Here is a 16,079-nt window from a genome sequence, read left to right on the forward strand (position 1 = left end):
AGAAGGCTCCTTAGGAAAATGTGTTCATCCGTCATTCTTAACACTGAAAAATATTGTTTGCCTTTCCTTTCCTGTCCAATAATTTATCACTTCTTTTCATTCATGTTGAGCTGATCCAAAACATTTAGCTACAGGAAAATATCCCACTTTCTGCCATTTAAACTCACGGCACATTTTGAAGAACATCTGCTCTGAAGGGTACACTTTTTAATTTTGAGTTGCATAAAAATATCTGCTAAGGAAAGTTTTTGCATAAATTCTTGAACCTTTTCACGATGTGAAGTCATGTTCCTGTACTCAGAAACATGTCTTTCAGCTCCTCTCTCTGAAACTCGAGGGCATTGTTACCTCAGGCAGCAGACGTAAGGAAGAAGTATTCTTTGTGCCAGTAACTCACATTTGACAGGTCAGATCAGCTGTTGTAGTATTCCTAGATGTTTAAGACCTGAGAATTTAGTATTCATATTAGCTTCTGGGACGTATTTATTTTTGTATTTGTTTTGCTCAAGTTCAATTATTTCTCAGGCTTTATCCAGGATCTTAAAAGTTCTTCTGTATCCTTTAATCAACTTTATTTCAAGAGCTGTGAGAATCTCAACAGGAAAGAACCAACGGAGAACAATCTCTTTTTTACTTTGTATGTTCTAAAATAACATATGACCTGCAGCTCACAGGGAAGATGCTCTATCTGTTCCTGGGTAGAAAGGCCCATTAATTCATTTTGGTTTATATGTCTTTGCTGGTGGAATAGGAGATTATGCAGAAATAAAACAAGCAAAAAACAAACAAACAAAAAAACCCCAGACCTACCAAAAGGAGAACTTGTCTTTAGCAGTTTCTTTGGTAATCTTTTTTTTTTTCCTATCCCTTCTGTCCTGGAGTTCCATAAACAGGACTTATATCTGCTACATTTCTTCAGAATCCAGAATTAACCTTTAAACAGATAGATTTCATTGAAAAAAATGAAGCAATTCTACTGGGTTTCCCCACCTCTGTGTTTATCGTTGTTGCTTATAGCCCTTGAACCGTGTGAGAGCAATAACAAAACATTTATTTTTCCCAGATCTGTAATTAACAGAAAACCTAGAATAGCTGCAGTAATAAAACCCACTGAGTCATTATGTAGTTTTTGCCTTTCATAGATGATAATCACAGAAATTGGTAATTTATTGCTCCTGTGATCTGAAAACCCATAAACTGAGTACTTGAATCCAGAATGCTAAAGCTTATTATATTGCCACATAGACCTGAAATACAGTGTGACTCCCTTAGCAGAGTTTTTTTCCACTGACAAATCAAACTTAAAAAGTTGTCTTTTGTCAGATCCCTACTTCTATTTTTTGCCTCTGTGTGTGTATTGAAAGCAGAGCAAAATTGCTCTCTGTGTGAAGCTGTGCTGTTTTATTCCCTCCAGCGGAAGCCAGTTTTGAAAACTGTGCAGAGACCACAGTTTTGGAACTGAAATTCATGTTGCTGAACTGAATGACATGACTGTATGGCTAAGTTATTTCATTATTTATTATATAAGCATAAGCCATGAAAACTCATCTCTGGTAGTTTATGTTGCAGTAGTGTCCAACATACATGTCAGCTTCTGAGTTTTGCAGTCATGGGTGTCCCAGCACTAGAAATATCTTTATTTTTAGGTTATTTTTAAGAATTTACTTGGAGGAAATCATTAGTTACTGTCATTTCTTCCTGATCCTTGTAGAAATGCAGAAGTCCTTGCAGCAGACCTTTTCATTTAGCCTGTGTTTTCCAGCTAGGGTCATGACAGAAGCAGGCAAGGATGTTAAGAGCTGAAATGTGCCTTCCTGACTCTGCCGGTTCACTATGGTATCCTAGGAAGAAAAAGATGTCAAAAATTGTGCAGAAAATATTTGTTTTATACATGTTGTGATGTGACTCCTGTGAATTGTGTTTTAAGTGTTAATATTTAGGTGTTAATATACTATTGCAATCACTTTGCTTTGACTTAGCCAATGTCAAGTTGAATTTTGTGAAAAGAATTTGTGTCTACCTGTGTTCCATTGTAGAAATGTTCTGCTGTCCGACTTTTTTAAAACAGATTTTTGTTACTTATGTTTGGATCTCCTTTCTTGGCAGAGAACAATCAAAGCCATTGCTGTAGAGAAAATACTTGAGTTGGTGTGTGGCAGGTGGTGGCTAAGGACCAGTGTACTGCTCACTGTCCAAGTAGATGATGAAGTTGTGCCACCTGCTCACACCAGACCAGGTGCACAGAACACACTGTTGTCCATAAGCAGTCCTTCTATTTTATTTTTTGTGTGTGTGTTTATAGAAGTAGGAAGGTTAACTTTATGTTGTCTCATGGTTGGGCTTCAAAATGGCACTTTCAGCAGTAGCAGTGTTGCTCTATGGGTATGTTTGCTGTAGGGTTTGCACCTCTTGTTGAAGGGATCAGAAAATGACATCTCTCCAGCAAGGGATCTTATTCAGTAAATAAAAGGTAAACCTAGTATGACTCATTCTTTCACCCAGCAAATAATTGATTTGGAACATAACATTTAGTATGTTACCTCCAAAAATTATTTTTATTTCATTGACCATCACTTCTCCCTCTTCTCCTCTCCTATCAGTTTGTTATAACTGTATACATCAGATTGTTTTTTTAGGATTTACTGCTAGGCTGCTTCAGAAGATGGGAAAGTGAGCTATATTTCAGAAAATTATTGTAAGAACTAACAGTTATTTCATTAAGGGTTGTTTGGAAGCTTTCCTGAGTTGTGGTAATGAAGCTAGATATTTAACCCTAAGCCACTCTCTTCAGAACAGCAGTGAATAATCTACTGGTGTCTGCTGAATATACAAACGAAACTGTGCTAATTGAGAAATTCTCTGTGTATTCTTCATATAATTTGGGTGTTTTCATCTTTATTTTAATTCTTAACTGCAGGCACATAATCCTTGGTTTGTATCCATTTCCTATGCTCTCAAAAACATGTAGTACCTATTTTTTGCAGTCTAAGACATTATGTTTGGTTTTTTAATTCAGTGAGATCCCCATTTTTTTGTATTTTACACCTTCACAGAATATATCAAGCTTGAAAACAAGGAATGTGAATTCCACAAGAATTTCCATCTCATCTTTAACACTCCACTGCCTGACTCTCACTACAGCCCAGAGCTGCAGGCTCAATACCACCCTCATTAATTTCACTGGCACCAGGGGCTGGCTGGAAAACCAACTGTAGGCTGAATTGTTAGTGCTGAAAGGTCAGATTTAGAAAAACATAAGGTAAAAACTGTATTTTTGTCTGTTCATTGCCCATTCTGAGCTTTTAAGGCTAGCATTAATATGCCTCTTTGCTGTACAGTAATTGCTAGTAACCCATCCATTAGAAAGATTTTAAGGGTCAGATTCTGCAACCTGTAGAAGGTTCTTCTACTATTTGCTCAATTCCATGTTCCCAGAGGGTTGGGCTTGACCCAAAGCTCTGCTGGAAAATAAATTTCTTGTGATTTTATTCCCACACTTCTCTGTACTGCTTAGTTTGCTCTGTGCATTGCATTTAATTTACAGTGCAGGATTGAAGCTGTCTGCAGTGTTTTGTGCTTCAGTGATCTTGAGCCAATAAGTGTGAATAAAATTTCATGCCAGTCCATAGGAGGATGTGATGACACTGTTAGGACCTGCGACATTTGGTTAATAAATCATAATTTATTCCTGCAGAGATGCAGTTGTGTGGCTGCTGCAGTCATAACAGTCTGTACTAACTTACAAAGAAAAACACTTCTATAGAAAGTTATAGAAAGGTATAGATAATGTATAGGTTATAGAAAGGCTTTGAGAAAGACTGTGATCTGTAAGCTAAAAAATGAAAAAATACTTGGAGGCATGAAATGAAAAATAAGAATACTTCCTATTTCTCTAGTGTGTCATTCCAGTTATCCCATGTAATTTAATATCTTCACCTGCAAAGATTTGCTGAGCCTCTTTGAGGTAACCCTGCTTCACGCAAGGGCAAACTGGATCAGAGGGTTTAACTGCCCTTGAAGAATTAAAGCAATATACTTAGGAGCATGACCTGAAAACAGCTGGCTGTTTCCCTCTGCATCTGCACATTGCTCCACATGGGGCTGTATGCTTCCAACACCCAGGTTTTTTTGGTAAAAGGGTCAGATTGTGATGGAGAGCCCCCCATAAGACTAGTCAAGGGCTTTCACTGCCAGAAGGACAGTCCAGCAGTGCAGACTGCAGTCGTGCTTTCCCACACTGCTTATTGCCACAGTGAGATTCTCCAACTTTGTGCTACTGTTGGTTTTCTCACCTGCCACATGGATTGCCCTGTGCCACCTCTGCCGAGATCCCAATCCTTTCGTGTAGCCTGAGGAGGAAGGAGGCTTGGAGAGAGATAAAGCTCTGGTCCATGGTTCCCTTGACCTTCTTGCTCTGAATGTCCCAGAACCTTAGTTTTAGTGCACAGGGACAGAAGGTAAACTGTCTTTTTCAGAAATATAAATTAAATCAACTAATGTAATTAAATAGATAATGTAGCTCACAAATGCTATGAAACAGTATTTTTTGCTGTGGTTGTTTAAATACAGTGTTCTCATTCCCTCTGTTAGTCAGTCCTGGCCAAGAAACAGAACTGATTCACGACTTTGCTCAGGCAGCTGGAGGAGGACGTACTGCTCAGCCTGTTAGCTGCCCAGGGAACTTTTTTGGTGACAGTGAACTTGTAGAGAAACTGAAATCAACAAAGTCAACTGCAGCAGAAATGCAATGCAAGGTAATAACTGTTAGATTGTTTGCAGCAGCTTGATATCACCTGTAAAATATGTATTATTAATTATTTTTAGTGATGTACTTCTGTGAGCTAGAATGGTCCATTTCCTGTCTGTCCAGCATGTGCTATCCACCTATGTATTCACAGTTCCCTACCTGTGGTGAGGGGTTGTCACAGTCATTTTTTTCCTTTTGATTTAGGTCTTGACTTACTTGTTACAAAAGAAGTATCAGCATGAAATGGGAACAAATGTATTCATGTACAATTGCCATGTTTGCTAAAGTGAACAGGCATATTGCTGCAGAAAGAAGTTGTTCCATAATGTTTGTCTAAGAAAAGAAGTTTCCTGACCTTAAACATTTGCTAATCAGTTTCTGACTGTAGGCTTCTAAGGCCCCTTCTGCCAAGGGGCTTTTGAGGACACTTTTGGCAAACAAGGGGTGAGGGCTGGAAATGGCAATACCCTTCTGCTTTCTGACTTAACTCAACTGGCAGAACCTCTCACTTAAGCAGTCTTATTCCAGGTTGTATACAGAGGTGATCAATAATAGAGGAGGAATTAAAATAGAAGCCAACAATTTGGGAAGAAGGTAAAAAATTATGAATTGAGGAATCTGATTTGGGGGAGGATAGGAAAAAGTATCACTCCACACAGCATACAAATGGGAGTTAAAAGTAGAGAGAGATGTCTGGAAGACAAATAAAAAGGGGGGAAGGAAAACTAGTGATGATTTCTTTGCATCATGGAGCAGTTGGGTTTGTGCACATCACCTTGTCTTTTAGCACTGTGTTCTGAACATTTTATAGCAGTGGTACTGGAATGGATTATGAAGGATAGAAATCTGTAGTGCAACCAAAAAATAAGCTCTATCACAATTACAGATTAGACAGAAACTGGAGTAAAGGGGAAAATAATCTTCTGCTTTGTTAAATACATTTTTAGACTGAAAGAGAGAAGGCTTTTAATAGAAGGAGAAAGATGAATTTGCATCAGAAAGAAGAGAAACTATATGGTATCATGGCAAAGGCATGTCACTGCAAGTGACTAAAGTTATAAAAGGACTAGAAAAAAAGCCTCATATAACCTAAGTTTTCTTCAGTATACATTCAGCTCATGTGCCAGAACTGTTTCAATGTAAAATAAAAAAAAAAAATTCCCACCCTAAAACCAACAAAAGCCACTCAGGATTTGCAACTTTCCCAAATCTTTAGGTCAGCTTGTGGTCTGAAGAAGCTTTAGGTCATCTTGTGGTCTGATGGAGACAGCTATGCACTATTGTTCCTTCTCTCTATCTTCCAAGCAATAAAAAGGATACATAGAGGTAATTAGATGAAATTCAGAAATCTGTACCTTTTCAGTGGTATTAGTATAAAATAATTTGTGGCCTAGTTTATGTATCATAGAATCATAGAATTAGCCGGGTTGGAAGGGACCTCAGAGATCATCTAGTCCAACCCTTGACCCACCGGAGCAGTTGCTAGACCATGGCACTGAGTTAAGCTTAACTTAAGTATGCAAGATATTTTTATGTTGGTTTATGTTTCTACAAGCTAAAAAAAAAAAAAAAAAAACAAACAAAAACCAAACCAAAACAATAAAAACCACACAAACACAGTTGTTGGTTAGCTCATCTTAAAATTCGAGTGTATTTCTCTGTTAGTACATAAATGAACAGAAGTTATATTTTCTGCAAAATGTGTTTGTTGATTGATGACTGTGTTGTTTGGTTTTCAAAGTGTCTCTAATAGGTAAAGGAAAATTCATCTCTGTGTGTAGGAATGGTTTTGCAAAAATTTTTCACACCCTTCAGTGATAAATAACTAAGAATATTGCTCCATGTGCAAGAGATTTCAAATAAATATTGTAAAATTTAATGAGAACATTATAGCACAGTTTCAAAAAATGCAGCCATAGGAATTATTGTTGCTTTGAGCTTCCTACTGAATAATGCTTTGGGCGGTGAATAAGGCAGAAGTGGCTCTGAAGCAAGTCTGATGACCTTAATTTTTTTTATGCTGTCAAGATTCTAAGTAAAGAAATAGAACTACTTCACCTGGATTTCCTTCTCCTATGCAGAGCTGAATGCACTTACAGGAGTTCTGTTGACCCCTGAACTACCCTGTCATGGAGTGCCATTAGGGTGAGTTGAGAAAACTGCTTTTCAGTTCTAAATCTTTTTTTTTTTTTTTTTCCTTCGGAGGCATGCTACCAGTAGATAACTTCAGATAAAGTCACACAGTCCACTGTAATTTTCAGTACAACCATTGATGCTTTCAAAGAGGAGTCACCTTTACTCCTGAGTATATATATTTTTCCTTAGACATTATGTACTGCACTTTTAGAGGAAATTCTATTTTACCATAATTTTTCCACTCCCCTAGAAAGATAATTTTTATCTTCATGCCACTCCTTACTTAATAGATGTCCCATATAAGGCTTCCAGTTTGGCAATACTGACCAAAGAAAACGTCTATCAATTATATTGTGTGTGTGTATGTGTGTGTATTTAAATGTCATTTATTATAGTAAGGCAAGGTCCTGAATCCCTTATAATTAGTTAAACTATGTTGTTTTACATAACCAATAAACTGTAGTTTTTTGCATAATCAGTATTTGTCTTCCAATTTTAGTATTCACACAGAAGGTACATTGTCTGTATTTATGTCTTTACTATGTTTCCAGGCTATAGCAGTGATGGATGTGTTCAGGGAGTAAGGTAAAGATACCAAAGGATCCACCAAGAGGTGGAGGAAGTGGGTGGACTCCAAATGTCCGCAAAAGGAAAAGCTGTCCTGCTTTTTGTTTTCAGGAAAATTTAAAAAAAAAAGGAAAAAAAAAAAGGTGTCTTCATAAATTAACCATACTGAGAGTATTCTGTCTGGACAGAATGACGTATGGAGGTATGAAATCTGACATATATCTTTTGGTACAAGTGTGTGTGGCTTGTATGTATTAGCATCTTAAGAGGCAGGCAAATAACTTCCAAATTAGATGATCAACCAGATCAGCCAGAATCTGAAATTCTATTAAGAGAGCAGTCACAGGCAATCCTATGGTTTTCATTCTTTCTTCAGGAACAGACCCACTCTAACATATTGGGACACCAGGTAAGCCTCTTGTTTGCTTCTGGTGCAAGGATCACTCAGTTGTCCTCCCATTAGGGAAAAAAAAAAAAAAAAATTGATCTTGAAAGTGAAATGGAGCATCAGGGCTAGAAATGCAAATAAATCAATATACATTTATACGCTTGTATATGTGTGTGCCCATGCAAATAAATGTGTGTGGGTGTGTTTTTACTGAACAGAACAAAACCTTCTGCAGTCGTGTGTCACTGCAATGGAGTGTGCAATACTGTGGGAAAGTTGGGCAGGTTTTTTTCAGCAGAAGATTCAAATTCTAAAGTTTCTGCCACCCCCAGCATAGTCGTGGTAAATGGGGTGGATGAAAAGTGTAAGGCCATAAGCACTACAGGATGAAGACATTTTTAGACCAAACATTCCTCTGCTTGGCATAATGCAGGTTTCCTTTGTGCTGTTCTCTACCTTTTGACGAGATGAGGGCCAGAGGGCAATTTTCTCCATGCTCATGTAATCTTGTGCCCCCTGTGACTAAATAATGGTCATTATACAAACTATATTCAATTGTATAAGGCTCCATGGCTTTATACTTACGATTACTATTCCCCACAGACAATAGTGAGAATACCAGGTTAATACAGCTGTGACCTCACTGTGCTCAATTTAAACTCAGGCCTCACAAGGTGAGAGGCTTGTGCATTTACCCACTGAACCAATCAGTTAAAAAACTGATGTGATATCTACCACATGTTGCTCTCTTTTTCATAAGCGAATTGCTCTGTACCCCCTGTAAGAGTTTCTAAAGCTCAGTAACAATGCTGAGCATCTATCAAAATGTCAAAAGGTTCATTATCTTAAAACCAAGAGAACAGATTTCTGCAGGCTTTTTCTAATACCAGCAATAAGGCCACTGTTGAGAGCTCGCAATTTCGCTTGTTGAAATTGTAAGGGTTTGGTGAAGTGCTTCAGAAGAAGTAATATGCATTGGACAAGTGATAGTGAAATTAATGGGGGCATTATAATTCTTTTTCCTTTCTTCTCTGCTAATTTTCCTATCTCCTCCCCCTCTGTCACTCACCCTTCCCCGATTATTTCTTTAACAGGGAAAAAGCTGTAGTTCCACTGTAGATTCTGGAAGTTTGCAAAACATCACATACTTGAGGACAAGGGGAGGAGATGATGCAGAGGAGGCATTCAAGAAGGCTGTCAGAGATGGCCATTGGGTTCTTCTGCACGTGATTATCAAGCATCCCCTCCACTGGAGACTGTCTCCTCAGCTGGAAGGATATTCCTGGAAGACAAACAAAATTGGCATTAGATGACAGCAAAAGATTCAAACAGTGAGTAATACTGTTCCTTTTTGCTTTTGACTGTAACAGGGTACACATGGTATTAACAGAGCCTATGTCATGTTCTGCTGAACACTGTTCTCACCCTCCCAAGAGGAACAGGAGAGAGAAAACAGAAAGCCTCTTGGTAGGTAGGACTGCCCTCAGGGGTACACTTTTCTGACGTAATTAAGAGCTCCTGTTTCTTACCATGGGCCATAATGGAGACTTGAATAAAACAGGTCTAACTCCCCCTTGGGAAGTTGTATAATTAGCCCTGGAGTCCTGCTCTTCCCAGATAGCAGCCACAGCTTTCGCCAGCGTTGTTGTGGACTGACAACTGCAAGGGACATAAAAATCTGTGAGATACCCTGGTAAGCTGCCAGTCCTGGTGCAATGGCAGAGCAGATAGAAGCACTGCAATTGTTAATTCTACTGAAAGAAGGTGCTCCCCTCACATTGTTTTGTGCTAAAGTAGCCAATGGGTATTTGGAACAACCCCTCGGCCCTGAAGCCGTACAAGAAATGCATGTTCCAGACCTTGATATTAAGGAAGTCATGGAGATGGGGCAATTCCCTCTTCTGATTTTAACCTCAGCACCATTTGGCTGCCAAACAGTCTGCTGGCAACAAATGAAGGGATGGGCTAGACTCTGCTGCTGGAATAAAATCCCCATGGGATTAGTCAGGGTCTTTGGTGTGCTAGACCCTGTGTGAACACACATGAACAGACCCCTTCATTGACACTGAAACTGGAAGTGTTCTTTATCCAGGTTTTCCATGAGTAAGCTGGTCACACTAGTCTGAAAATAACCCTGCTTTTAGAATCATAGACTCATGGAATGTATTGGGTTGGAAGAGACCTTTAGAGGTCACCTAGTCCATCCATGATGTATTGCGCATCGAGACTCAGGTTGCTCAAAGCCCTGTCAAACCTGACCTTGAATGTCTCCAGAAATGGAGCCTCCACCACATCTCTGGGTAACCTATTCCAGTGTTTCTCCTGTTCCAGAAGCAAGGAACTTCTTCCTAATAGCCCATCTAAATCTACCCTGCTCTACAATAAGATCATTGCTCCTCATCTTACACACCCGTGGGAACAGTTCCTCCTCAACTTTCTTGTGCTCCCCCTTTCGGTACTGTAATGCCACCATAGGGTCTCCCTGGGGTCTCCTCTCCAGACTGAACAAAAATTTTCTGCTAGAAAGTATAGAAATGTTATGAAGGAAAAAGATTAACTGGTTTCCCAGGGCATTTTGGAGTTCTCAGCTGTTCTAGGTACAGGACAAGAAAAGGGGAGATGGCAGAGACCTTAAATAAGCATTTTTGTGTATCTGAAGGCATGGGAACAAATGACAGGCTTCTGGTGTTTCAGACCTGCTCCATTTTCCATCCCATTATTGTCTGCCTTCTGAGGGAGGTGACAATTTTGCTGTGGAGAATTTTGGTAGTGAAGCATTGTATAAAGTCTGAAAGGGGAATAAGTAAAGATTTTGGGCCAATTCTGAAATAATGCTGAGCCAAGTAGAGTTTGCTTCTCAAGCTTCAGACTTTATATATATTTATTTATATTTACAATGAAAAAAAAGTCCTGGAGGAAAGCGATGAATGACTTTATTATGCCTATTGTTGGAGGCTAGGTGTATTATGATTACATATTTTAAAAACTCTGCTATTCCAACCAAGCTGGGAAATGCTTGAAAAATTGCTTTTGCCTCAGACCTATGCTCTTGAAGCAAGTAGGAAATTTTTTACAGTCCTCAGAGACATGGCAAGCTCTTCGTTCAAAACTCCTACTGCAGGTAAAGCTGAGGGAAGTCCAGAAGTTGGCAGAGGAAGAGACAGGACAAGCATGTTGCGAAATAACTAAGCCTCAAAAATGCAAGCAAAACCAATTGGCATAGAGGTTTTAAGACTGACGTGAAATTTTTTTTGGTACCAGGCTTTATTCCTGTGCCACACTTACCTTAGTTCCTCAAACTCAGACATCTGTTATATCAAACAGTTATTTGGTTATTATACTAAGGCTGTAGCAGATGGATTTAGCCTATATGAAAATGCAGGCACCGCCAGCCTGCTACCACATAGTGTGATATTAAAGTATCCTTCTCTTTCTGTCACCCTCTTTCTTGGTACACATGTTGAGGGACAATTTGGGAATGTCCTCAGCAAGTGCCCTGATAAGGTGATGCAGCAGGCAGAGTGTGACTGACACATCACATTCTTTGGCAGGTGCATGGAGTTACATTTCCTCTGTCTTTGCATGGGGGTGGATGCAGCACAGTCAGCAGCAGAAAGATGCTGGAGGGCTGAGCTGTAGTTTGAGTTGAAATGCTAGTTCTGTAAGAAAACAGTGAAGTGTGAGCTAAAGAAAAGGTGAAGTAAGCTGTACCCCGGACACACTGTAAACTTTTCTCCTCTTATTCCTCTATTTCACCACTAGGTGCTTTGGAGGCAGGTACTGTTTGTTCAGTTAGAACTAATTTCTCTATCAATGACTTTCCACTCTTTCACATGTTAAATAGAGACAATAACTCTCCTAAGTGTCGTCAAACATATGTTTTCAGTAGTAGAACAGCTTTTTCTTTTTAACATTTTTCTTTTTTGCACTTCTTCAATCTTGCTTCTGGTATGCAGTGGATGTGGTTTGTCTTAGGTTCCAGTTCTACAGGGATTTTAAGTTCAGTCCAAATTCTCTGCTGAGTTTTGCATATCTGTACTTAAGGTAAAAACCCCAGATCACTGAATCCTGAGTTTATAATACTTTTTTTACCTTCAGAATCAAGGCCTGAGACTTTAAGGACGAATGGTAAACCTCAATTATTGCAACTGATATCAAGAAATTACACAGTAGCTAAGAATCTCGAAGTTTATTTTCATTTTATTATTTTATTTAGCAATAAAGTGGTGCTTTGAATTAAATAACTTATCTATTTTTATTATAAAGACACAATAGCAATGTCTTATTTATTTGTTTTCTCACAATAAACATATTGTCTGTTTTTCAACAGAATATTCATCTAGTAGCCAAGTGGCTAGGAATTTTGGAAAAACTCCTCAAGCATTACAGTGAAGAAAGCCAGCCTGATTTCCACATCTTTATTAGTGCTGAACCAGATCCAACCCCAGAAGACCACATCACTCCTCAAGGAATACTAAGAAGCTTGATTAAAATTATCAGTGAACCTCCTACAGTGATACTTGCTAATTTAAATGCTTCACTCTACAGTTTTCACCAGGTAAAAGCAAGGTGTACTTCTCTTTAATTACTTTGTTTTTATTACTCTTTCACCAGTGAGGAGAAGTTGTAACGTTGAGTATTTTGTAAGAGAGCAGAACCTTGGGATCTCTGTGCATCCGAACTAACCTGGCAGCTTCAGGGTGCCAGCTCTCTGTGCCCTGTGCTGCCTCCATGGTTTTCATCCATGTTGAGCAGGAGGAAATGTGACAAAAATATACACACTTGTGTTATTAAATATCTAGCTACAGACATGCATAGGTATGCTTACATAGATTGCATTTATTGCACCAGCTTTACCCAGCTGTGCAGTCTTCTGAAAATAACTCTCCATTATCTTGAGTCAGAGCTCATTCATTTAACTCATGGTACTCACTAACTTTGCTCAGCTCTGAATTTGGTTTGACCATGTGTCCATTCTCCTACAGAATGGATTTACATACCAAAGATGTTCAGACAATGGCTTAGTACCCTGTGTATAGATTCCTGTATTTACATGTAAGGAAAGAAACTAAGGAGTAAGGGTTACACACGTTTGCTTTGTCTTTCACTCTTTCCCTGCGTGAGGTTCTGTGAGGCTATTTGGTGGGTGGGAAGAAGTATGAGAAAGAGAAGGTGAGAAATATGGGTGTCACCAGAGATGTGTAACCTCCTTCCCTTTGAATCCTTGATTATCCCAGTCTTCTACCCTGAGGAACTTGTCAACACATCTTCAAGCTTGGTGCAAGTCAACTTCCCTGCAGCTGTAAATCATGTCCGCAAAGCAGACCATGATAAAGGCAACCACAACTCTACACTTTAGCCTTCCAGCAATGTTTTAGCATGAATTTATTTGAACTCAGGGCTTGGAGGTGAAAAGGGTAAGAGTTGCTTTTAAAAGTAACTCTGTTAACCAAAGCCCAGAAAAAGAGCCATGCGCTACAGGAGCCATGTCAAAGCTAGCTTGGCTATAGATAGATCTGTTTTAATGGTATGAGGTGAATCAGAAAAATTCTTGTGAGAAAAGGACAGTGGCTAAAGGGGCAACTACATATGCAGCATTATTTTTTTATAACATGTTTTAAATGGAAAGCTGAAAAAGCTAGACAAAATATTTATCAAAGGCAGTTTGAGGGCATTGTTGTCCAACTTCAGACTCTGTACTGCTTGAGAAATATATATAGTATATATTTTAATTAGCTAATTTCTAAACCTGATACTTTAGAAACTTTTTTTTTCCTCCATTATTTTGAGCTGTAGGTGTTTGAAGCTTACTGCAGATTGCTGAGAAGATGTTGTCTTCAATACATTTCTTATTAAAGTATTTTAATTTTCTGGGGAAAAAAAAGGATTGAAATAAGAAAATCAAACTATGCCTAATCCAGGTGGAATCAATTTAATTTTTTGGTATTTTTCTTGAGGTAGAAGCTTGTGTTGTGTTTTTTTCAGGATTCTGACTTAAGGAGAGTTTTTTGTCAGATATAAAATCCTTCACCATTGCTCAGACTTTGCTACCTGTTGGTCAGTTCAGGATGACCCATTTCCTTATGACAGCAAAGAATATATCTCTCTGAAGTTCCTTCCACACATCCATGTTTTTATGGGTATCAGAAGTAATTTTATTATGTCAATTACTTCTTAAACTAAAAAAAGAATATAGAAAACTGGCAGAGAACCAAGAATTAATTTCTACATGTTATGTAGGAAAATGGCCTATAGTTTGCCTTAGTAATTTAAAAAACACCTGAACATCTGGGCAGAATCTCATTTTGCTAAGATTCTTTACTAATACTATAAACAACAGATGCAAAAGAAAAAATATTAACTTCACTTCCAAGTATTTGAAGCAATAATATGGTTTTTTAGTAGATGTTTAACTGGAGAATTTTCTATTTGGAATAAACTGATTTGTGCTGAGAAACTAGTACAGTTGTTTGAGTAATATTTATAGAGTTCTAAAGTCTCTATTTTTATTGGTTTCAGTAGCACAATAGTTCTGTTTTCTAAAAGGCATTTGGAAATAAAAAGATTATCATCAACACTTTTGCTTCTGGGAACTATTGCAAAAAATACTGCCTGAGAGTCACTCAGCACTAAGCAACCTGTTTCTCATTCTCCTTCAAACTCCAGGCTTCCCTTTTGGCAGATAAGGCAAGCAGAGCAATCAGTAAGTCTGCTGGCTTTTAACTAGATAAATGTGTTTCTTTTTTATTTCAATAGGATACCCTTGAACTGTGTACCAGAGAAAGGGAATTTAACAGCATCCTTTTTTAATCCATGATATTTACACACTTGCATTTCTGGATCACTGCTGCATCTGGGAAGCTTCAGTGCTGGAGATCTCATCATTTGCATCCAAGCCCACTGCAACTCTTCAGAGACCTATAGGAAGGTAAGAAGTAGTGGGCAGGTAAACACACACCAAGATCATTTTGACTCCCTCAGCTGTTCATAGTGAGTAAGGGAGACACAGTTCTACTCTGAAGCTGCTATCGAAGTAGCTAGTATTATAGGATACTGTTGCTGAGTATGAAAATAAAATAGATCAAAAGGGGTGTTGGTTTTTGTTTGGGTTTTTTGTTGGGTTTTTTTTTTGTTGTTTTTTTTCCTGGCAGTGGATGCTTGAACTTTGTAATATAGGTCAATCCAGTTCCACATCAGTAGCTAAGGGGGGAAAAAAATGCCCTTCATTATGTTAACAAAAACAGTGGTTTACATGTGCATATATGCCAAATTCATTAGGCAGGTAATGAAGCATTTGCACAAATGTAATTACATACAGCAATTCTGACAGTTCATAACACTGCATTAATAATCACTACAATTAGTTCTGATGATGGAAGCAATTTACAGCACGTCACATATATAAATAATGGTGCGTTTCCTGCATGTGTCATTATTATGTATTAAGGATGCCACCTTGTTGTGACTTTCTCAGCAATGTTCCCCTTGAGTCAAAGTTAAGGGTAGATGAGTGATTTTATTTTTGAGTTACAGCATATTTCATACTTGTATAGTTTAAATACTCAGTTAAGGTCATTTGTGTAAATTTGGTATCCAAAATGCCTGAATAATAGCAATAATTTTTATTGCTGAATGATAAAAGATGTACTGAATAGGTACTATCAGCAATTTAAAGAAATTTAATGGATATTTATAAAGAAAAAAAAAGAGAGGGAAATGTAACCCCTCGATGATATTATTTTCTCCGTATGTCCCAACTTGCATTTACACTTCAAAATTAATTGTCCTTTTTTCTTTTTACCCCCTACTCACCTTTATTTATCTAATAGGACATGAAACTGCTTTTCCTTTCTGTGGTACTCAGTGTCATAGTGAAATAATTGCTTAATTTTATAGTGATGATTTAATAATACTTCCCATTTAGAAAACAAGTCTATAAAATCAGCTTATTCCAGCCCGTAGGTTTTTTGCTAATAAATCTTGCTGCTTTAAGTTCTGTTCTTTTCAAACCACAATTCATAAGCTGTATAATTAATTTTTATAATTAATGAGAAGGAGGATTCTGATGGCAGGGAGGACTAGAAAGGTCTGTAAGAATGAAAATTATTTCTCCTCTCCTCTTGGTAATATTGCTTATTGGCCCTTCTCATTATATTAGTTAGTGATTCATTACCCTGTGGCTTTAGAAGCATTTTTTTTACATAGATATTGGAGAGAGAAAAGAGACACTGTTTTTCTTAA

General features: G+C 38.0%; 1 protein-coding gene across 1 annotated transcript in view; it reads left to right on the forward strand.

The window, feature by feature from the left end:
* Positions 1–13,197, forward strand: part of DNAH11 (dynein axonemal heavy chain 11) — a 95,334-nt gene extending 82,137 nt beyond the window's left edge. Inside the window, 7 exon segments of the mRNA XM_030444624.1 lie at positions 3,054–3,160; positions 3,162–3,219; positions 3,222–3,259; positions 4,591–4,687; positions 4,690–4,754; positions 12,169–12,396; positions 13,090–13,197. Of these exon segments, the coding sequence (XP_030300484.1) occupies positions 3,054–3,160; positions 3,162–3,219; positions 3,222–3,259; positions 4,591–4,687; positions 4,690–4,754; positions 12,169–12,396; positions 13,090–13,197 (701 nt within the window).
* Positions 13,198–16,079: the final 2,882 nt, after the last annotated feature.

Source organism: Calypte anna, chromosome 2 (genome assembly GCF_003957555.1).
Source record: "Calypte anna isolate BGI_N300 chromosome 2, bCalAnn1_v1.p, whole genome shotgun sequence".
In the NCBI taxonomy this organism is placed as follows: Eukaryota; Metazoa; Chordata; class Aves; order Apodiformes; family Trochilidae; genus Calypte; species Calypte anna.